This window comes from Apteryx rowi, unplaced genomic scaffold, assembly GCF_003343035.1.
Source record: "Apteryx rowi isolate R43461 unplaced genomic scaffold, aptRow1 scaffold_170, whole genome shotgun sequence".
NCBI classification, from domain to species: domain Eukaryota; kingdom Metazoa; phylum Chordata; class Aves; order Apterygiformes; family Apterygidae; genus Apteryx; species Apteryx rowi.
Window position 1 is genome coordinate 656,896 of NW_020447975.1, and position 23,107 is coordinate 680,002.

Consider the following 23,107-nt stretch of genomic DNA (forward strand, 5'->3'; position numbering starts at 1 on the left):
AGTAAAGATTAATTTTTAAATGCAATCTTAAAGCGCTCCTGTGCCTCACAACTCTGCTGTGATGTCAACATGAGAACAGAGGCAGCCCCAAAAAAAAAAAAAAAAAAAAAAAAAAAAAAAAAAAAAAAAAAAAAAAAAAAAAAGGAAACCAAAACCCTAAAAACCAAAACCAAAATTTTGTTTAGGGCTTCAATGTGTGCCATATTTGCAGACCTCCAAATGAATCCGTACGTTTTCTAAGCCAGGCCTCCAACGCGAAACCCCGCCGAGCCGCCTCAGTCCGCGCGCGCCTGGCCGAGCCCGGGGACCGGCACGGCATGGCCGGCAGGACCGTCCCTGGCCGCGCGGCCGCTCGCGTCCCTCTGTCCGTCAGAGTCCTGCCGGAGCCGACAGCCCCATTAAAATCCGCGGTTAATAGATGACCTCGTAGACTGTGGCCTTCTTGTCACCAGAGCCGGTTACGATGTATTTGTCATCCGCTGAAATGTCGCAACTTAGGACGGACGAAGATTCCTTTGACTGGAAAAGGAAGGAGCRGGGGGAAAGAGGGAAAAATCAGTGCGGTTTCCCGATGAGGCTGCTGCAGCGGCGTTTCCCGCGCCCAGAGCCGCACGGAGAGGCAGGACTGCGTGGACGCATCTGGAGCTGCACAGAGAGGCAGGACCATGTGGATGCGTCCGGAGCTGCACAGAGAAGCAGGACCGTGCGGATGCGTCCGGAGCTGCACGGAGAAGCAGGACCATGCGGACAGCCCTGCCCCACTCCCCCACCCCGGAGCCACCCGTACCTGGAATATGCTCGCTCCGTAGGGCGTCCTCCAGGCGTTGAGGAGGTTGTCTTTCCCGGTGCTCACAAACCATTTACCTAACGGCAGGGAAGATCCAGGGCGTTAGCAGCCGTGGGACGAAAGCGGCAGCTGGAGCCCGGCCACCGCTACCAGGCAAGGGGCGACGGGGAGCAGGGAAGGTTTTGCATCCCCCCTTCTCCCACCCCGTCCTGAAGCAGGCTGCGGACATGCTGCCGTTGCCAGACYGGGCTCCTCCCAGCCCTCCCAGACACTTCCAGCTATTTGCACTCCGAACTTTTATCTGGAGGTTTCCCTAAGATGCCTCTCCCAGCCCCTTTCCTAGGGAGCAGCACCCGCGCCCCCCCCTCTGCTCACTGCACCACACACCCGCGGGGCTTCGGTTGCCCTCTCCCCCTCCGTGATGCTGTCYGGCAACTCGCAGCCTCGATTAGGTGGAGCAGCAGGATGGTTTTACAGGAATAATCCCCAGTTTCATCATCCGCAGGACAAATCCTGCTGGAAGCCTCTGTGCTGAGCCCATCGCTACAGCCTCGACCGTGCCGAGTGTGGCACCTTGCTGCCGCTGCGGTCCTCGCTCGAGGTCTTATGCAGAGGCCTAACTTCAACCCAAGCGATCGAGGGGAGCACGGCGTCTTTAACTCACCGCAGTAGGCAAATTTCAGCGAAAGGACACAGCTCTCGTGGAGGTGCAGCTGGTATTTGTCGGGCTTAGTGTGGTGCAACACTTCCACGTTGCTGCTCTCCATCCCCACCGCCAGCCACTCGCCCGTCGGGCAGTATCCCAGCGAGAAGATCTGCAAGGACACACAGACGACCTCAGGCGTGGGGGCTCGCACCCTCCTCCGCTGCTGGTCCTGGGGGCAGGAGGCAGGTCGCCACCGTCGGTGACAAAAGCTGAGCGCCCAAGGCACGAGCGGGACCACGCGACGGCGACCTCGGGACGGACCTGTCCTGCTAGCGAGGGGAGGTGCACGCTTGCTTCCCCACCTTGGGTGCCAGCACAACTCACCCCGAGCCCCGGCTGCTGAGCAGATGCCGCTGCCCGGCTCCGGCTCTGCCGGGGCAGAGGATCAGAACCAGCCACGCGGCACAAAGCRGGAAGGCTTAATTTTAATGCATCCTGACTTTTCCAGGGAGACRTTCGGGCATGTCGATGACGGCACCGGGCTGCGCTGAGAGCGCGATTCTCCGCAGCACTGCACGTTTCTCTTTTCTCTGATCCAGGCGCGGTTTAATAAAAATGAAGGCCTGTAGCCCTCTGGTTGAGCTTTGCCCGCAGAGCCGACAGCAAGGCCAACGATTCAAAAGAGAAATGGCCCAACGGGCTGGAAAGGACGTAGCCCAGTCCTCATAAATCACCAACTGTCCCGAGCCATCGAAACGCCGGGTTCAACAAATCCAGGAGCCAGAAGAAAACGGCTCTGCCCCTGCAGCACAATCCTTTTCCTTGTTCCGAACGAGGCACCCCAGGCTGAAACGCAGCCTCTTCCAGGGACAGGACTCCTGCCAGGGCATTTATGCGTTTGGACAGAAAGTATCTTTCTGGCATTCTCCAGAATAGGAAACTCTGCACGGAAGGCAGCACGACTAAATAAGCTCTAAGTCATGGTTACTCGCGACTGGGAACCGCGACAGCACGGCTCCTGGATGCCTGGCCTCACAACGCCAAGCGTTAATACAGTGGAAATCCTGACCAGGACGCAGGTGCCCGGGTCCTGCAGCCATCCCGCAGGTGCTGGGCACCGAGACAGCGCRGCAGGGCCAGCCTGGAAGACCTGAGCAGCATCCCCAGACACACGCCGCTTTCTTAATGGCAGCCTAGTCTTGCAGCRGATGAAAAAGCAATGAAAGAGGAGCCAAAACAGCAGCCCTGGGAGCCCTGCAGCTCTTACYGCCTTGAACGCTTTTATATTACACCTGGGACATCCCTGCACGCAGCTAGCGAGGGCTGGCGAAGACCGTCCTCCGAGCAGGAAAAGCCTCCTGCCACTACTGCACACGGGCCGGTTGCTCCTGCCGCCTCCGAGCAGCCGGGCCAGCTCCTGTGCCGGTGGATAACCCCTGCGGGTCTCCTGCTTCGGGAGCGCATCCAGCCTGCGGCTGCCGCCTCCCCGGTTCGTCATGCACCGCGCAAGGTTAAGCCCTAACAAGGCAACGAGCTCTACAGTGCGGCCGGGACGTTTCCCCCCTTGCGGGGCCCGGGGGCGCCCACTGCTCACCTGGGACGTGAAGTCATGCTGCTGCAGCTGCCTGCCTTCCCGCAGGTCCCACGAACGCACCGTGTTGTCCAGACCACCCGTCCACAACTTCGTGCCGTCGTGCGAGATGTCTATGCAGCTGGCGCCATCCGTGTGGCCTTGGAATTGCCTTYGAAGAAAGAAATTTAACCCTTCAAGGAGGAGCGCCAGCAAAAACCACGTAGGTGGTTTCAAAGGAAGCTCAGAAAACGCCTGCAATTGTGCAACCCAAGGCTAAGAAAGGCGAGACGCAGGCAGCTGAGGCACGAACAGGGAGGGAGGCAGTTTAAACAGAGCAGTCGGGGGAGTCATGTTTCTGACGTGCCCTGSAGGCCTCGTATCGGCTTCGCGGGGAGGAGAGCGCTGCCTGCGTGACGTGCCCTACCCTGCACCATGCTCTCCAGAAACCCCAGGGTGTCACTACAGCCATTTCCACCTAGGCTGCGTTTTCAAGGCTTTCCCCACACCAAGGGCGTCTGGACACCCAACTGCTCTCCTCCCATCCCCTTAATTCAGGCTCAGCCACTGGCAAACCAGCAGCTAACACGAAACAGGGTCTCCTCCGCCAAGGCACACCAGCCTGGAGGAGCCCGTTTGGTTAAGTTACAGACAGAAAGCACCACAAACTGGCTCTCTCATTGCCATCCCTGAGGTTCTCAGACCAAAACATGGCCAAAAAAATCCCAGATCATCCAAAAGCGCAGTCGGCATGCTCCAAAGCTCCCCACCCTCCTGCTTTGGGCACACACCTGACGAGCGTTTGGTTGTGCAGATCCCACACGGCGATGTTGCCGTCGCTGCAGCAGGAGAAGCAGACCTTGGCGTCGGGGCTGATGGCCAGAGCGTAGCAGGCCGGGGCGGAGGAGGTCAGCTCGGCCTTGATGCGGGGCGTGGGGGACGCCAGGTCCCAGATGGTGAGCGTGCTGGCCTCCCCTCCCACAATCAGCGTGCGGCCGTCGGGCAGGAGCTTGCAGGAGCGGATGTAGTTATCCCTGTTCTGGGGGAGGGAGAGCAACGGGGCCGTTACCGGGAGGGAGCAATAACCCACCGCGYGGGAGGTGGGGACACCAGAGGGGACAAGTTCTGCTTAGCGACGAGCACGATCTGGCGGGGGCTCGTGCAGGTGTCAGCGATGCTCCGGGGCAGCTGATCCGGATGCTCCAGGTCCCCGTGCGAGGGAGACGGTGCCGCCCCGCGCCYGCCTTCCCCTTACCAGGCAGTCCAGCTGCGAGATGGGGCTCTTGCTGCCCGGCTGGCTGATGTCCCAGATCTTCACGCAGCCTTTGCCCCCGGTGTAGACGTGCCTGGTGGGGTTGCTGATGGTCACGGCGCACACCACCTCGCCGTGGCTCAGCGTGTTGATCTGGCGGGCGTGCCGGGGGATGCCGGGGCCCGCCAGGGCGTCGTGGGGAAAGGGCACCGGCTGCATCTGCCCGTCGGCGCTCACGTGGAACGAGTAGGCTCTGCCGAGGGAGGGCACGGGAGGCGTCAGCCCCCGGCAGGGAGCACAGCTGCGACGCGGCGGCACCGCGACCCAGCCGCCGGATCGCGCTTGCGTTCGGGCCGGGACGCCGCGCGGGGCAGGAGACGGCGGCTGGGCTCCCTGCCCAGCGGCAGCCGCGAGGAGGAAGAGGAGGAAGAGGAGGAAGAGGAGGAAGAGGAGGAAGAGGAGGAAGAGGAGGAAGAGGAGGAAGAGGCAGCCGGCCAAAACCCCGCAGCCGTGCCCGTCTCCAGCCGCGGGAGAGGAGGGGACGCGCGCCCGCCCCGCCAGCCCGCCCGCGCCGGGAACTTACGGCTTCCCGCCGGGGATGGAGGCCAGGCTCGTGGGCAGTCCGGGGGCCCTCATGGGCGGGTGCGGGTCAAAACCAACCTGCCGAGAGACACAGGCGTGAGGCCGGCACACGCAGCCGAGCGGCTCCCAGCCCACGAGCCCGGGTCAGAGCGCAGCGGCTCCCTGTTCTCCCTGGCTACTGTAGAGCTTAACGTTATTCTTTTCCCCAGCAGAAAGGGGAGAGGACTTGGGAATCAGCCAGGGAGTTCGGGTCTGCAGTGACGGGGCGGGACACGCTCGCCCCCCCTTGCCGCGTGTCCCGGCCCCACGGGGACGCGAGTGGCCGAGCCGTGTCCCAGCCTCCCGGCCCTGCACCGGGAGCCGGTGGGGCCGGTGCCGCGGAAGCCCCAGGCCCTGCCATTAACGGCAGCRTTTTAGCTGTTGTTCGGATCGGGTTTCGCCTCGGACACGTACGAGCAAGTATTTAGCAGGAAAAGGTGAAGGTGGCTGCGCCATGAGCGTTTCCCGAGGGCAGCGGCTATGAGAAACCCCAGCACAGCGGCGCGTGCTCAGCACCCCGTGCTCAGCACCCCATGGGGAGGCAGCGGCTCCGCTTCGGGCATCCTCCGGAGGCAGCTGCCAGCAAGGAGCCACCGGCACCGCGGCCCACACTGGGGAGCCCCCCGCTTCCCACCGCCCGGGTCCCCCCCCCCGGGAGCCAGAAAAGGAGCTAAAAGTGCTACGTACAGCTCCAAAGCTCACCATTGGCGACCGGCCGTAGGCGGCGGCGGCGGCGGCAGCGGCGCTCATCTGCGGAGGGATGTTGTGGAGGCCGGCGTAGGCGCCGGGGCTGGTCAGCGAGCCGTTCATCTCGTGGTGCCCCATCATGGCGAAGGGAGCGGCGTACGAGCCCCCAATGGAGATGGGCGTCCTCAGGGCCGAGGCTGCGGGCAGGGGAGGGACGCGGTCACGGCGGGGACGCCGGCCGGCCGCCACGTGGCTCCGGACGGTTCCCCGCTCATCCCAAAGGAGGGGGTGCAAACGCGATGGCTGCGCCTCCTGCCTTATCCCGTATCCGGTGACAGGGACGGCCTGAGCCACCTGCATCCTTGTCCTGAGCTGGATTAAGCCCCCGATAAGCCTCGTCTCCCCAGGGCAGCCGTGCCGCCAATGGGGGGCATGTGCCGAAGCCGGGCCGGGGGCGCCAGCAGAGCTGCAGCACTGGGATCCGCATGGGACCAGGATGCCTGCGGCACTGCGAACCGCATAGCACTAGGATCCCCATGGCACCGGGAAATGCATGGCACCAGGATCCCCGCAGCACCGGGAACCGCATGGCCCTAGGATCCCCATGGCACCGGGAAATGCACGGCACCAGGATCCCCGCAGCACCGGGAACCGCATGGCACTAGGATCCCCATGGCACTGGGAACCATGTGGCACTGGGATCTGCAAGGCACCGGGATCCCCGCAGCACCCACCCAGCGGGTCCATGCCCGTCGGCTTGCCAGGCATCGGCCGGAGGCCCGGAGTCGTGCTCGTCCCTGGGGTCGGAGCGTCGTTCCTCGGCGTGGGAGTGTTCGACTTGAGCCCGGGCGTCGACGACTTGTCGTTCTGGCCGGAGAGGGGAGAAAAGGGAGGATGAGGTCCAGCCACCGGCGCCCCAAGGCGGGACACCCCGTGGCATCGGCATCCCGCTGGGGACGCGCCGCACCGCCCGGAGGAAGCTCCGCCAGGCGGAGCGAAGCACCTACGTGGCCCAGGTCCTTCGTCTTGGAGGAGGGAGTGCTGCTGGACGAGGCGACCGAGGCCGGGCTGTTCGGCGCCTCGCCTTTCTTCAGCCCGCGCGTTTTGTCTATGCCGTTCTCGGGAGGCGAGTGCGCCGGGCTGACGCGGGGGGTGGCGGGGTCCTCGTTGGAGACGTCCACCACCAGGTCGTCGCTTTTGTCACCGTCGCTGTCCTGAAAGGCGAAGCGAGTCGCGACCCCGCTGGGAGCTCCCAGACCCCGCGGCAGGGCGCCCAAACCCTCCGGGGCCACCGCGACGGGCAGAAGGCACCAGTTTGAGAAGTTCTACCCCAAACCCACTTCCTTCCCTTTAAAGTCCCGCCCGAGGGGTGCACGGGCCCCCGGCCCCGGCGGGCACCTCCGCGCCGCGGCATGCCCCGGCCTCGAGGTTTGAGTCCCCGCACYGCTCTAGCCCGTCCTCGCCACTCACATATCGGCTCATGCTGTCCTTCTCCTCCGCTTTCCGCTTTTTGGAGTCGATGCTGTAGTCCGTGGAGCTCCGGTGTTTCTCGCTGGCTCTCAGGCTTTCCGAGGGCGAGACAGAATTATTCTGGAGTAACAGGGGAAAAAAGAAAAGAAGAAAAAAAAAAACTTAAGGAGTTGGAAACGTGAGAAAGCGGGATTTCACAAGCAGCAGTTTAAAAGGCAGAGCAAACGGGGGGGGGGCCCCGCCGCACTGTCCCGATAAGGAGCCGGGGAGCAGGCCGTGCCCAGGCTCCTAAATCCCGCGAGCGGACGCGTCCGGGCAGCCCCCGCGCGAGGGGGCACCGGAGGCTGTTTACYGCAAGCGAAGTGCCAAAAAAGGGAGGAGCAGCCTGTTATTTGAAAATGAAAACCCTGCGAGGAAGTCGCTTGCAGAGGCAGCGCCTCCCAGGCGGGCGCTGCGATCGCTCAGGCGGTGACCAGCAAATAAAGATGCACAAAAAGGCTCCGGGCAGGGAGGGGGTTTTGTGTTCGTTTGCAAGCACTAAAACCCAGAAAACACTAAACACGTTGGCTTTTCCAGGAAGGCCCCTCGCACGCCAAATGTTGGCTCGGAGCGAAAATGGCAGCGCGAAGCCTCCTTGCGAGAGAGCTGGAAAAACCCCAGCAGCTCGGCCCTACCTACAGCCCTGCAGAACAGCGACATCCCCGTGCAGATGCCATTCAATTAGCTGCTCCGAGCTGCAGGAGAAATTACCATCATTTCATTTCTTGTACCAGAGCCTGCCACCCCTGCTAAGCAGAAATGTTTCTAAGCTCCTCTGCCTCCCTTTCTTTCCCGGCTGAAAAGGAGAACTAAAGCAGTTCATGTTTCTCCTCGGTACCCAATAAGCAGCTCTGGATAACACCGGGGCCTTTCTTCTCGGGCAGTCATGCTGAAAAACCTTGCAGCTACCAGAGAATCATGTCAGGCATTTAGAGGCATCGATCCATTCAGCCTGCTGCTGGCCCACCGCCAAGAAACTAAATATTTTTTATTGCTCAGGCAAGGCTAGGAAAATACGAATGACTAACTCTGATTATCGTGCGCATTAAACCTCCGCGGGGAATACTCTGTATTTTATTTTATAGCTCAGGAACATTCCCATCTTTCACAGCCCCCCCACCCCCGGCCCCGCCACCCCCCTCCTGACGAGCAGGTTAACGATGCCCAGTTCCCCTCTCCCCCCCCCGACACGGCGCTTTGCTTCCCACCCGCCGTCRGCTCGCTGGCTCTCCCAAGGCCCGTTTGCGGGGCCGGCGCCGCCTTCCTCCAGCCTCAGCCCATGGAAAAGGCTCACGGCGCGGCCGCCTTCCCCTTTTCTTGCTAAACACCCGCTCGCCCGCTTTGAGGCAGAACCCAGTCAAAACGAGAACTAAAAACGCTGCCGTCGACACAGAGGTGTCAGGGGACAAAAAGAGAAGCTGCGCTCGGAGGCGACGCTCGCCCTCCGCCGCGGCTCCTTAGACGGTTAGTTAACTGCTTGACCTTCCAAGTCCTGCTTAACACAGCGTAATAGCCCAAACCGTCCCGGCAGATTAGATGACCCAAGATAATAGAAGAGTGATCAGGAATAAAATAGCTTTCCTAATCGCCGAAGGATTTCTATCCGCACAGACTTGACTGCGCTCATTCACAAAGCTTAGTCAATTGAAACGGAACCTTAAAGCCGCGCGGCAATCGCAAAGGTTTAAACCAAATCTCATAACTGGCACGGAGGAGGTCTCCTGGCACGACGCGGCGGCGGCTCCGGTGGCTCCGGCGCGACCGGGGCGGAGCGGGCGCAGCCTCGCGCCCCAGCCCGAGCCGCCGTTTCCACGCAACCCTTTAGTATTTATTTTTTTATTTTTTTTTAAATATATGACCCATACGAAAGACATCTCCCAAGCTCACACCCAGAAGTCTGGTTTTTAAAACAATAGATAAAATAGAAGCGCACAGCGATCAGAAACTAAGATAGGAGGGGGAAAAAAAAGGAGGTAACTGAACTTACTGCACTTGAGTCTCGCTCTTTCAGAGGAAGCCGGTGTCAGAGGCGAGGTCACAGCCAACACGAAGAGAAGACAGAAAAACAAACAAGTTAGAATAAGTCTTAAAACAGAAAAAAAAAACGGAGGCTCCCCATTACCTACGGCCTCCTGCCTTAACTCAGGACATACCTGGTTTCTCTTCAGCTTCATTTTAAAATTGACTTCCCCTGTTCAACCGGCTCCCACTATCTCCTCCCCCAGCTTTTTTTCTGTCAAAGTGATTTACGTGGCAAAACATACAGCGCGTAAAGGAAACGCACTGAAGTACAAAAGGAAATAGCATCAGCCCGAGGTATCAATGCACCAAGTCACAACTGCAGGAGAAGAGGCACTGCACATCCAGACTGCCCCTCTCCGCAGAATTGCAAAGGCAGGCGCTGCCACATTAGCAGGATGTGCTTTAGTCATTAATTTATACATAAATAGCCCCATTTTCCCTGGGATCTCCTGGTAATTTAAATCCATGCAGAAAAAAAATGAATGTAATTGGATATTTGCTTCCAACCGATTTTTCTCACTGACTTTCATGGGGAAGAAAAACCCAAATCCAAAAGCAGCAGAACCCAATAGGTTCATGACATTGTAAGATAACTAACTACCCTGTAAATGCCCTGTATTAAGGGCAAAGATCTCAGATCTTGATATGTTAATGGACAGGTGGACTTGCAAGGAAAAGCTTCAACACCATTGATTTGCAACTGAAGTCATGSACCATTTTTTTACTAAAGAGATTTTCTTATTCCTAATAAAAAGATAAAACAAGTTTGCTAGTGAATGTTGTTGGTTTCCAGACCAGGGAAGCCACGGGATGGAGAGAAGCCAGGAGGAGGGGTGCATGGCAATTCATCACGGCCAGATAACCTTTCTATTTATTTGGGGCTGGGTTTTTTTGTGGTTGGTCGGCTTTTTTTAAAGAATACCTCACCCACATGCATTCCCACGTACTCTAGCGAGGCTTTGCTTTCTACTGCTGCTCCCATGGCTAAGCATAAGGGATTGCATACGAAAAGCGACGCCTGCAAAGCATCTGAGCGCACGCAGGCTGCTGGTTGCAATCCCTGCAGAGGGGCCACCGGYGCAGGGGGAGGCAGGATTTGCAGCAAGCCTTCACCAAAGCCTCCAAGGACTCACACCTGCRTGTAAACTCGGGGGGGGGGGGGTACACGAGCAAATCGACTATCAGAGCTCAATTTGCTGGTGTCGGTTTTTTGCAGCAATTTGCATTCACTGTCCTAAACGGGCAAAGAAAGCCTGGAGCTGGGTCCCCGCCGGCGCCCGCCGCTCTCACCTCTGTGGTCCAGGTCGTGGTGGTTTTTCTCGTCTTTGACGGCGAGGTGCGCCTGGCTGCCCAGGGCRCCGAGGGCCAGCAGCCCCGAGCTGCTGCCGGTGACCGGCGGGATTCCCGGCGGCTGGAGGCCCGAGGGGTGCGGCGGCAGCTGGACYGGGGGGCCGTGCGCGGCGTGAGAGAGGTGCTGGGCCTGGAGCTGCTGCTGCTGCAATGAAAGCACCAGTGAGCCGGGCAGAGGGCAGGGGACTTTGGGGAGTTTCGAGGAGCTTCGCAGGATTTTGAAGCCGGGCGGTCACGCGGCGGCGGGAAGAGCCCCGGGCAGGGGCACGGCTGGCGTCCCGGCGGGGCGAGGGCAGAGCCCGGTGGGAGCTGCCCGGCTCGCCCGCCTGAAAGCAGAACCTCGTTAGCGGGCCGGCAGCGGGGACGGAGGGAGGCGCCGGCGGCCCGGCCAGGCTGCGCCAGCATTGCCGCAGCACGCTCTGCCCAGGCCGGACCGCGGCACTCTGCTCCGATTTGGGGCGCTTCACGTCGTCGCTGCAGATCCGGCTGCTTCCGCTCTCCGGCAGGTACAAGCAAGAAAGCACAGCAATGCTGCCCGTAGGAGACACCTCGGAGGGCTGGAGTGCCCGAGGCGAGGCTAGGTCAGACAAGGAGAAGGTGAGCATCCGGGCATCCTTCCACACCACCGCGGAAAGGAAAGTTTTCGCTTGTTTGCTAGGGACTAGTTTTAAGGCATCAGRTGGTGAAAACAAAACCACTGGCAAAGCACCTCTGCGCGCTCACGCGGATGAGCCTGCCGTGTTGCACGCTGACCTGGGCCAAGCAGGGCTGCCATCACCAAGCCGCCCTGGTCGGCAGCRCTGTCCTCAGGATGTGCCGCCTGGACTGGGTCCCCAAGCTGCCTCCGCGCGTGTCCCTGCACATGGCCAGGCTTGCTCGGCGTTAACAAATGCTAAGCGTTAATAATCGTGGCTCAGCGCTGGCTCCCCACGGCTCTGATCCTGCGGCACCGCAGGGGCAGCGCGCACGGGGAAGGGCATCCTCCATGCAAAACCGGGGTCGCGCCGGGCCGTGCACCGCGTTGCACCGTTTGCAGGGCAAAGCCGAAGCCCGGGCAAGGCGGGCACATCCCGCAGCGCTGCTGGGCAACTGCAGGGAGACGGGCACGGGCGAGCGACGCTTCCAGCGAGGGGGCTCAGGTTGTCTCTCAAGAGTGACCAACCATACGTGGACACAAGCCACAGCCCCTGCCCGGCCAGAGCCTCGCGGGCCGTAAGGATGCGCGGTGCTCTGCTCGCTCGCTCCTCCCCGGGGCTCCCTGGAAAGCCGCTAAGCCCAGCTGTCCTGGCACGCACGCAGCCAGCCATGGGAACAGCCCACTCCTTTTTGGCTGAACTACAGCTTCGGGGAGAGGAAGCAAAAACCAAATGCATCCCTTGAATTTCTGTTTCAAACACAAACTTGCTTGAAGCCCAAGCTGAAATCACAGTCGGCCGGTCATCAGTCCACGGTGCCCCCAGCACTTCCCCTGCCCTAAGGGGGCACGGGAGGCAGCCAGGGCACTCCGGAGCGGGCAGTCGGGTTTCCAACCCTTGCTGCCACCAGCTCCAAGGCCACCTCCAAGCAACACCAACGGAGCYGCAGGGGCAAGGCACGCGGGGGCCCGCAGACCGACCGCGGGTCCCGGGCGCCGCGGYGGGAGGAAGCCCGGCTGCGGACGTGCCAAGCCCGGCAGCGAGGGTCACCGGAGCGGGCAGCTTTCTAGCAAACTGTGCCGCGCTGGGAAGATGCCCCAGGAGGGGACACGCTGCCCACCCCAACCCGGGCACCCCAAAGGCAGGGCCGGCAGCCCGAGAACAGGCACAGCCTCTGAGCGACTCGGCTTGGACGCTGCAGCAATGGCTCGCACCCCGGCAGGGATCCCCAGCTTACGAGGGGGATCCTAGGGCTCAGCACGTGCTTTTCCAGCGAGGGCCAGCTGGGGAGCCGGTACCCAGCACCCTGCACCCAGGGCCGCGAAGGCGTTGCAGCCCGGGACACTGCCGGAGCTGCAGAGCCGGTCTGCAGCAGCCTGGAGGATGCAGCCCGCCGCTTACCAAAYGCCAGGAAAACGTGGCGAAGCRGGTTGAACCCAGCGGAGACCAGAGRGGCCCCAGAGGTCCATGCTCAGCACAAGGCACCGGGGCACGTCGACCCCGCCGAGCACGGGAGGTGGATTTAAAAGGTGCTAGGGAGTCCCGGCCTCATCCAGCGTAGCGCCATGGCTTGAAAAGCCCAGCCGTTATTTACCCCCGGCAGCTCCAAAGGAGCCTTTTGAACCAACTGTGTCAACAGCGCAAGTATGCAGCAGGGACGGGCTCCCGCAGGGAAGGGCTCCCGCAGGGAAGGGCAGCCGGAGCCGAAGCAGCCGCTTCGAGGCCCGACAGCAGCTCGGTGGTTGCAAATGTTTTCCGGGTGACCTCGCCAAGGGCGACGGGTGCCCAGCCCGGCACCCCCGGCCGCCCACGGGGAACACGGGCCCGGGACGGAGCAAACCCTGCGTGCCGACCGGACAGCCCCGGCGAGGCGAGGGCAGGGTGCCCCCCCCCGCACATGGCAGCCCCCACGCTCCCGCTGCGGCACCAGCCAGGACCCAGCTCTCTGGAAAGACAAGAAAGCCGGCACTGAGGTCATCTCTTCTGGGGAAGCACCGGTTCCACCCACCCCAAACGGGCACTTGTGAGCAGAAGGGCCTATTTTAAGTAGTAGCAGGAATCGGTGACTTGCCGTCACGTGCCGCTGCCGTGCGGAGCGGGGCCGGGTGGGAGGCAGAGCCGGGCRCGGGAACGCCGGGTGGGCGACCCACCCGCACCTGCACCCGAGCTTTCGGTTTCTCAGCCCCGCGTCGGGGGCGAAGGGAAATCCCCGGCGAGGAGGCAACCTGGGTCAGCTTTGAAAGTAAGTAGCTGCCGTTTCAGGGAGAGGATGTGCGTTATCTTAAAACGCAGCTTCTTCGAGGCAGTACAAAGGCCTCGGATGTGGCAGAAGCCAAATCTAGAAAGCGATTAGGCGTTTGCAGTGCTATTAAAAAAAAAAAAAAAAAAAAAAAAAAAGCGGCTGCTTTTACCAGCAGCCTTCCCGCAGCTTTCCTGCCGGGCGGGAGCATCGGCCCCGCGCTGCCGGACGGACGCTGCTCCTGGGAGGGGGGTTTCGCCCCAGGGCGGACCAGCTTCTGCCAGCAAGACGAGCCTAGAGGAAGGCGCCTGGTTTGGGGCGTGCCCATGTCCACGGCACGGCCGCAGCAATCGGGGATCGACGTTCTGGCACAACTCCCGGAGACGACGAAGCCCCATCCCGACGGAGAACAACAGCACCTGGTCGGGCAGAGGGAAGACGAGAAGGCTCCCCCCTTCCCCCAGCGCCTCCCTCCACTGGAGCAGAAAACTGCTTGGTTTCTTGTTTTTAAGTCGCCAACAAACAAGCGCATCCAACGGCTCAGTGAACTGCGTAGGACCTGCCCCGCGTCCTCCRAAGCCGCCCCCACGACATCCCCGCTCCGGTGCGCAGACGTGGAAACGAACATCAAGACGCAGCGTCCGCCAAGATACCGCCCAGGAGCCTTTTCCCCCTCCGGCTGGCAGGGAGGGGCGGGCAGGAACCGCTTTGGAAACTTCCTTGCGCAGCAGAAGATCTTGCAGAAGCGCGACCTCTCTGCGTCGGCCGGTGCTGACCTGTCCACACGTCCGGACGCCGGAGCAGCGTGGGGATCATGCACCCAGCGTGCGCCCCAGCTGTGCTGCAAGCCGCCCCAGCACTGCCGAGGTGCCCCGGGAGCATCCGAGAGGCTGCAGGGTCGCTCCCACTCCAATCACCGTCCCCGCGCCGGCCGGATGCTCTGCTGCGTTGGTGCACGTTGCCCCGCGGAGCGGTCGATACTTGTCCCTCGYGTGCAGCATTGCAAAGTCGCATCCCGGAGGCTCCAGAAGAGGGGAAACCTGCCCGGGCCTCCCAGCCGAGCAGAGGGATGTGGGCTCGCTCAGCACCTTCATTGCTGGAGAAGTCCTTCTGCCTCTTGCTCCCTCCTCCGGAGAAGGTTGCGTTCAAAACCCAGCGCCGCGGGGGCGGCAGAAGGCAAGACCGTGCTGGCCGGGGCAGCAGGACCCCCCGAAATGTGTCCCTGGCAGCGCGGATGAGCCGGGTGCTCACCCCGCAGCRGGATCACCTTCCTGGCCAACCGAGCGGCGCAAACAACGCGGCGTTTATAAGGATTTCAGGCCGGCGGCCGCTCCGGGCTCACGTACAGCCTCKCCGGGTCGCGGTGCCCTGTCGACAYCTCCTCAACATGCCCRAGCYGCAGAACAAGTTAAAACCAGCTCGGGACTTTGCACCGGGGTTTTTCATCTGCTGGCGGGACCTAAAGCTGGCTTTGCTTCCCTGTAGAGCCAGGACCTCCGTCTTGGGCAGCGGGGTCTTACAAACCCAACGTGGGCGACAGCGGAGAGCCAGCGAGACCGAAGACCTGGCCGGGGCGYGGGGACGCCGGCCGGGCGTTTTGCCGCGGCCCCCAGCAGCTCTCCCAAGGAAAGACCCCGCAGCTCGGGGGGGAGCGGAGCGGCGCCCAACTCGCTCGCTCCAGCCCTCGAGCCAGCGGAAGGAAGGCGGCTGGGGAGGCGCAGACCCAAAGACGTTTTCCTCCGGGGGCCTCCGGGCGTGTGCCAGACAAATATGGCTAAGATATGAAGAGGTTACAATTTACGAGAAAGGCTGGCAAGGAATATCTTGTATGTAGAGTGTTTTTAATTGGATTATGTACATCATGCTTCATGCCTTTGTTAACTGATTTAATGGTTCACCACTTAAGTTCACCACTTGCGTTAAATTTAGTAAAGTAGTCTAATCATTTCCAGAGCTATAACCAAATCAAGGGCTCAATTTCACAGAAGCCTGAAGCAGAGGAACTGTAAGACAATGGCCTAGATGCATAAAATTAACAGTTCTTGACCTCAAAAGGGGCGAAAAAAAAAAGGTTTTAATGATTCGGTGCATTTTTATGCGTGCCAGTTTTGTTTTCAGCACCTGCACCAAGATGCTGACGCGGCGTATAAATAGAATTGCCGTCGCTCGCTGCAAGGCGGCCCACGAGCCCCCGTGCAGCCCCATGGAGCCGCCGGGGCTCATCCCGTGGGCACCGCAGTCCTCGCGGGTGCCGCTCCGCTCGAGAAGGACACGCACACGCACAAGCCATCCTGCCCCGCGCGAGCAGCCCTACGATAGCAAACCGGCGCGCGCACACACCACGGGGAGAAATTCAGGTTGGCGAAGAAACCCAAAGCGCTCGGCTTGGCACTGCGAAAGGGGCGGCGAGGCGGGTGCAGYGCCGTGCCACCCTGCGGGCGAGCCCTGCCTGCCGAGCCGACCCACGCCGCCGTGCTTCCCGGCGGGCCGGTGCTGCCCGTGCCGCGGTCCCACTGCAAGTGCAGCGGGCAGCACCGCCTGCACACGGGTCCCCAGCGCCACTGGGAGCCCCATTTCCCCGTGGGCACGAGAACCGGTACCAAAGCCCCCAGCACGAGGAGCCGGAGCTCTTGGTGCCAGCAGCGTGCGGACGCTGCAGCAGGAGGGGTGCAAACTGCAAGCTGCTGGGCTGCTGCTGCAGTGCACGGCGCTGCAACCGCCCCGAGCGCTCTGCCCGGGCACCGGCCTCTCCCCCGCCGCTCTCGGGCGATGCCGCCTCCGAGGTGGCTGCGAAGCAGCTCCGCACGCCTGCGCAGGGCTCCGAGAGGAGGAGCRCGCCGCGTTTTTAAGTGACAGGCTCTGCCCTCCTCTTCCACGATCAAAGGGCAGGGTGATTTCTCGCTATCTTCCTGCCAGCAGCCACCTCAGGGTCCCTCCCTCGACAAGATTAAAAAAAAAAAAGAAAAAAGAAAAAAAGAAAAAATGCTCGCCTCTCCCCAGCCTGCACCAGCACTTGCCCGGATTAACTCCGGGTTCGCTGCGAGCGTGCAGCCGAGCGTGGCCCCACAGCTCAGCGCTCTCCTCTGCCGCCCATAATTTCTGCCTTGTGAAAGTTCGTCAGGCAAAACGATTAAATGGCTGGCTGCTTAATGATGGGACGACACTTGCGTTAGCTCTGATCCGAGGAAGCAATTACCTTGAAAATGGGGGTCACGGGCCCCGCTCATTTACCCTAATTGAATTCCAATATCTGCCTCCAGCTGCCTTGACTCCTAACTATGACTTAAAGAAGCTAATCAAAGCACCACGTCTCCCTCATTTTCATGTTTCTGCCATGGATTCAAGGGTTCACCTTCCCGGCTGATGCAAAGGAGGCGCGAGACGCYGCCGGCAGCGGCAGGCTGCAGTGAGCACACCGCCGGGTGCGCGGTCCGGGGCACGCGCCCGCTCCCGCGAGGAGGGGCAACGGGGCAAGGTCACAGGGAAGCGTGTGCAACACCGGGCACATGCGCAAACACGAGCTGCAACATCTTAAACCCATCCGAGGGCTCGAGCGCCAGCACAGAACGAACGAGGCAGGTTCSTACGTCTATCAGAGTTTCCACTCCATGCCTCCGCACGGGCGCCAGCAGCCCCGTCCCACCGCAACACGTCCAGGGCAGAGGCGAGCGGCTGCAGCCAATGCTTTGATCTACCTCAAAAAGTTGTTGGAATCCAGAGCACGTTCCTCCACTTACATCTACCCATAAAAAAAAAGAAAAATGTATATAAAGTCTTCAGGTTTCACGGGACATACAAAATCAGCAAGAGCTCTACGCTGGCAGCAGCTCCCATCACAGCCGCGATGAGGCTGCTCCAAAAGGGCTCATTAAAAAGCAGGAAGAATCGAGAGCAGGTTAAACAAGCTGACAGAGGCACGGAGGAGAGGTTTCCTTGCAGCTTAAGAAAGAAGTGCAAATAGTTACTTAAAAAAAAAAACAAAACAAACAAACACCTAAACCCAGAAGGGCTCTAATGGAAGTCTAAAGCCAGCGCACAAGGACACCGTGACGGGGGACTCGGGGGTCCCACAGAACAGGCCACTCGGGGCTTCAGTGGGGGGCAAGTTTCCCGTGGGACCGAGGAGACCGTTACATCAGTTAAGGCGACAGTAAATAAGGTCCGGGGAGGCAGGAGATCGTGGCAACAGACCCCGGGAACGCTCGCGCGGGGAACCCAATGCATGGGACAACGACGCCGTCACGCTTACAGCACATTTCACATCAACAGTACGAACAGAGACATGCCCGGGCTCAGGGGACCTCCAGGAAGGCTGGGGCACCCCCGCCCCGCGTTTGGGAACCCCCTGGGGACCGCTGGTGCCTCCGCTCAGATTTGGGAGCGGCCACCAGCCAGCCACCAAACTCGGGGGCCGCCAAATTTAGCCGGCACGGGCTCTTGTGGCTGCATTCACGCCCAGAGGGCAACCCGGCCCCGCTGCCCCGGGTCCCACCCCACATCCCGCTCGATGCCGAATCGGGAATTTCTGGCGGCAGCGGGGCCTCGGGGTGCTGCAAGCCGCCCTCCTTTAACACCCCCTGAGCGCAGGCTTGTCTCTGGCTATGGTAAATGATAGGAATAAAAGGGGTATACACACGGTGAGAGGCAGATTGGGAAGTCCACGTACCCCGATGATAGCATTCAACTCCGTCATTGTCACTTGCTTGGCACGTTCAACAGCCTGTGCGACTTGCTGTTGGTGCTGCGGGGACAGAGGTTCACGGCGGCGTCARAGCGGGCGACGGGGCCGAGCCGGCCGGGACCGTGGGACCGACCCCCCAGCCCCGCGGCGCAGAACGCCAGCAGCACTCGGCACCACCCTCTCGCCTATTTTTGCTTTGCAATCCCTCCCCTCCCCGCGTTCACTCGCGGGGGGCAGCAGCAGCAGCMGCCGCCCGCCCGGCGCCTTTCAGCCCTCTCCCCGTTTGCAGGCTCGGCGCGCCGCGGAGGCGCACGGACCCGCGCAGCCGAGCGGAGCCTCCTGCAAATGCGCCTCCCTTCCCCAGCCCGGCGCCGCCGACCCTCGGAGCAGCCCGCGAGCCCCGGGGAGCGTGGACGCGCACCGAGGGGCCCACGCCGGCTCCGAGGGCACTGGCTCCGCGGAGGACCCCGAGGGAGGGGGATGGATGCCGGGGAGGTCTCCTCCTCCCGGCGGGGCGATGCACGGCTGCACCGCACCTGCGCCCRGGCTCCAACGCAGGCAGCTCTGCTGCTCCCCGGGGGTCCCGTCACCCGCACCCACGTCTCACGCGGCCCCGAAGAGCCGCCCCTGTCCCCCACCCCGCCGGGCCCCTCCCCGGCCCCCGGCAGCCACGGCGCTGCGTTTCGGGGGAAAACCCACACAGAGGAGCACTTCCATCCCCCCGCCTGAAGTGTGAAAACGTCCTTACCTCTTGTGACAGAAAAGGCATGATCTGAGCTAAAATTGTATTCAGTCTTTTAGCAATTTCTGTCTAAAAAAGGGAAGAAAAAAGGCAACAGTTAGTACAAAGTGGTCTTGTGCGGACTGCGCAGAGACACTGAAAACATTAAAATGAGGCTTCTCAGAACAAGCGATTTGCATCCCCTCCCCATCCCTCCCTGGTTGCACAAGAGGAAGCAGCTACTCCCAAAAGAGGCAACGAAAGYGCGCTCGTGTGTGCGCTCTGCGCTCGCCAGCTCGGGAACACGGGCGCCCTCTCCCCACTTTGTACTTTTTTGACGTTTTGGTCCCRTATCTGTCACGAGATCGAGTGTTGCAAGCCAACCCCAGCAGCTTCGCACCAGTCTGTACTTCCTCGGTTTCAAGGAAATAAAGACACAGTCCACAGCGGCAGGACACCCTCGCCCGTCCTAGCCCACCGGGACGCATGCCCTTCCGTGCAAACCTTCAGGAAGTTACTACAAAAACATCATTTTTAGCCCTCTAGTAATGACAGGCTTATGGACACCATTCATACTGGCTCTTAAATAACCTGCTTTGCGATAGCCTACGCAGGCAAACACCACTTCATTTACTATCGAACAACTAAGCCTGGGACTGCAGTGCGGAGCTGCGATTCCTGCTCATTTATCCAGGCATCCAACAAAGCACCTAATCATCAGGGTAGCTGGTGCTCCCCGAAGCGCAAAGGTCAGTATTCCTCTCTCCCACTGCCCTGCTCCATTGGAAAGGGAGCCTGGAAAGGGCTGGCGCAGCTCCCTGCTTTGGAGGCCGCGCTGCACCGCGCTGCCTGCCACAATTTGGGAGACTTCTCCAACTGCACAGCTTCTGAAAATACTGGATTATGCAAAATGGATTTTGCATGTCCAGCCCGAATTGCGCGTGTGTGACAGCTTGTCAAGATCACGTTCCATTCCTGCTGCTTATTTGCAGGAGTTAAGTTTCTTCATGAGAAACCTCTGCAAACATTAACCGCCTGTGCATTAAGTGTTTAGTCAACAGCGAGTCTTGGCCAGTGCCATGAACAATGTATGGTTTACTCTGATCTTGACTTCATCGAGATCTTTCCCCACCCCCAAACTAAAGCCATTGGAGCTACTTTTGCCATCCTTACATCACACTCAAGAAATTTAACCCATAACCATTTACACCTGTCAGCTTGACCACATAATTTAGGAGTTTAATAATAACAGCCTATGCTGTCAAACTGTGGTTTCTGCAACATCTCTATTAACTTGGAATAACATTTTCCTTGAGTGAAAACCCGGATTCACATTTCATGCGAGTCAGCAGTTCATATTTTAAACCCTGCTGCTAGGAGCTCCCACTCGGATCTGCACCGCGCTCCCTGCACAACGCTCTTGCTCCGCAAAGGGACCCGAAAGCGGGCGCGGAAGTACCACGCACCCAATCCAAGGCTGCGGCACTGCAGAGGAGCCTAAACGTCACGGCAGGTAGGTCCGATCCTGACATTTAGCACCAAGACGCACAGCTGCACGAGGACCCCCGAGATGGGGGGCTGTGCTGTGCCRGCCGGCCAGGCGAGCCCTGCTCAGATCCCAGGGAAAGGCTCCACGTTAAAGCCTGAATGCAGCCAGCGCTGGGTGCTCGGAAACGGGATTTCAGCCCCCAGAGCTCCAGCCAAGAGCAAAAACCCCCTTCGACCCCRCGCCATGGCGAGGTAAGAAACCCAGCACCGTGCGCCCCTCGGGCTGGTGCCGGAGCCAGGGGCTACACCAGCGGCGCCGGAGCTTCCCGTGGCGGGAACGCTTCCCAGAGGAGTCCTGCAGGACTGCGGAGCGTGCCTCGCATCTCAAGAGTTAAGCCGGGCAGCCGTTCCGACCAAGGCAGCTGTTAAAACAGCTCTTGGTCCAACTCAAACAAGGTCTGAACAGCCATAAAGATTCAACGCGGCAACAATGGCCAGAGCAGAGCCCTGGAACGCAATCAAACGCCGAAAAATTCCTTCTCACCGCTCCAAGCGGCTCGTTATCAATAAAACAGAAGTGATTAGTTAGGTCTCGCTCCAGCTTCCCCCAAGCGCCGCTCTCCATGCGCAAGGTGCCTCTTCCACGGGACGGCCAGAAGCCATCTGCGTGGCGAGAAGGGGACGGAAACGCTGGAAATGCCAATATGGTGGTTTTGAGGGGGAAATTTGCACCGCTCGCTTCAGGGAACCGGGTAGAGGCTAGAGGCGCTTCGGCATGATTGATCTAACGCCAGGTTTGATGCCAAAGCAAGAGAACGGCTACAGGTCATAGACCGTCGATACTGCAAGCAGGCGCTTGGAGAACCCCAAGCCTTCGTAACCCAGACTTATCCCGCAGAGGAAACTGCTCCCGGGGACAGCGCGTCCCTCCAGAGCTCACAGGCGCGCTCCGAGAGCTTCTTACAGACCACACCTGGTCTTGCAGCAGCACGTTGCTTAAAACAAATAAAAAGGCAGCATCTTTATTCTGGCATTGCTAGTTTGTACTTCAAAGCGATGGCGATATTTCTGGAAGTCTTTTCAGAAAGCATCCCGGTGATCAGATTACACCTGATGCTTTTATTAGCTCTTTTAGAGGTCAGGAGAATTTGCTGGCTCTCTGTTTCAAGCAGGAGGCATCTGAAAGTTACTGCATTTTGGATTCAGATGCGTTAGCTACAGTCTCGAGCCCTGCAGACATCAGTACTGTAATGGACCCAAACGCCAGGACGCAAGGCTCACGAGGAAGCCTGTAAATTCTCGCGCCCCGGCGAGGCTGGCCCAGGCCGGCAGCGCGGGACAACTTCGAAGCGCAGCGGTGCCGCAGATAACCGCGGTGCTGCTTACATCACAAATTGCTCGGCGATAGGTAAACCTCTTTAAAGGCCTTTTTGGCATTGACGTATCGATTAGATTATATATAAACTACAGCTCCATTAAATATTTATTCCTTCAGATGAAGCCTATTGGATTCTCGATGCAACAAGCACTAAATGTATTGCTCTTTCAGGGMGATTGCTCCTCAGGAGGAGCTCGTCTTAGCTCTTTTTTGCTAGCCCCTAACAAATTCTAGAACAAATTCAATCCTTATTTGAAGGGAAAACAGCGGTGCCAGCACGAGCAGTCCCTCTGGCTGCGTATCGGAAAGGTCGTTTAGGTGCAAAGGAAAGACTCCAACATCCAAACAGGTCAGCTCAGTGGAGGAAGGAGAGGCGGCTCCTGCCATTCCCTGGGCACGAGTGCTACCGCAATCCAGACAAACTAAACGCACAAAGACAACTGCCATCGGATTTAAGTCCGGTTTTGCCCAATCTTCCAACAAAGATTTGAGGAAAAGCTTCATGCTCTGCAAAGAGAGCAACCTCCCCTGTGGAATTCAGCAAGCAGGAACATATTAGATGTCCAAGGTGTTATGTTGGCAGCCGCGAGGTTTCCTGTTAACATGCGATTCAATAATCTTTAAGTATTTCTTCACTTCGACTTTTCCCATTCCCAAGCAGATTGAACCCGGTTGTCCCCATTCAAAGTCTAACGGGAGGGAGAAGGGCTGGCGGGGCTGCCCGGCCGCCCGATCCCCTCCATCACCATCGCAAGCCATCCGGCAGGTCTCAGGGCACGGCGCCTCCTGCCYGGAGCTACAGCAGGCCCCGGGACAGGAAAGGAGACCCAGCTTCACCCTTCCACCCTGCCACCCCATCCTCATCGGGGGGCGTTTTGCCGGCGAGCAGAAAACACCGTGCCCACACTCATGGCACCCACGGGGCCAACAAYGTGGAGAGCAAACCCCGCTCGCCCTGGCCGCGTGGACCCCCACGCGTTGATGCCCATCCCTCCCGGAAAGCACGCGGCACCCGGCTCGACGCTCCAGGCAGCCGGGGCCGGCGGAGAGGAGGGCGGCAGCACGGCACGGGCACGCAGGGCAGAGCGGAGCCCTCGCTCGAGGTTCACCCGAGGCAGCGGGATGCCCAGCGCCAGCTCCCCCACGCTCGTTAAAAAGGGCAAGGAGTCAGGAGAGCCTCAAATCCCGACTAATCCCCCCTCCGCCCCCACTCCTGCCGGCAACCCGACCTGCTGCTGCTGGTTCGGCGTTTCCCGAGCAGGGAGGGGGCGAGTGAGAACATTTGCACCGGCTGTAAATCTGCTATGCCACGAGACAGCCTGCTTGGCCACGGCTGCAAGTGCTGCCRCCCGCTCTTAAAATGGCCAAAACAGCTACCAGAGCCCGAAGCACTTAAGGACACGGACCGGCGCTGCTGGAGCGGAGCCGAGCGCTGCCGGCAGGCTCCGGCCACGCAGCAGGCGCACGCAGCAGCGCGACATTAAGCAGCTCCCAAGGAGGGGTCTCAGCAAGCATCACCTG

General features: G+C 60.2%; 1 protein-coding gene across 8 annotated transcripts in view; it reads right to left on the minus strand.

Moving 5' to 3' along the window:
- Positions 1 to 100: 100 nt before the first annotated feature.
- Positions 101 to 23,107, minus strand: part of TLE3 (transducin like enhancer of split 3) — a 30,196-nt gene continuing 7,189 nt past the window's right edge. The window contains exons 6-20 of one of the 8 annotated variants that reach the window (XM_026060711.1): positions 18,748 to 18,810; positions 17,955 to 18,059; positions 10,385 to 10,586; positions 9,060 to 9,076; positions 7,034 to 7,153; positions 6,571 to 6,777; positions 6,298 to 6,430; positions 5,564 to 5,760; positions 4,839 to 4,915; positions 4,259 to 4,508; positions 3,795 to 4,042; positions 3,028 to 3,175; positions 1,452 to 1,602; positions 788 to 864; positions 101 to 519 (exon numbers count right to left, since the gene is read on the minus strand). In XM_026060711.1, coding sequence (XP_025916496.1) covers positions 412 to 519; positions 788 to 864; positions 1,452 to 1,602; positions 3,028 to 3,175; positions 3,795 to 4,042; positions 4,259 to 4,508; positions 4,839 to 4,915; positions 5,564 to 5,760; positions 6,298 to 6,430; positions 6,571 to 6,777; positions 7,034 to 7,153; positions 9,060 to 9,076; positions 10,385 to 10,586; positions 17,955 to 18,059; positions 18,748 to 18,810 — 2,103 coding nt within the window. In that variant the 3' untranslated portion in view covers positions 101 to 411. Of the gene's footprint in view, positions 520 to 787; positions 865 to 1,451; positions 1,603 to 3,027; positions 3,176 to 3,794; positions 4,043 to 4,258; positions 4,509 to 4,838; positions 4,916 to 5,563; positions 5,761 to 6,297; positions 6,431 to 6,570; positions 6,778 to 7,033; positions 7,154 to 9,059; positions 9,077 to 10,384; positions 10,590 to 17,954; positions 18,060 to 18,747; positions 18,811 to 23,107 lie in introns of all 8 variants that reach the window. The other 7 variants (XM_026060717.1, XM_026060715.1, XM_026060716.1 and 4 more) reach the window with 7 other exon arrangements.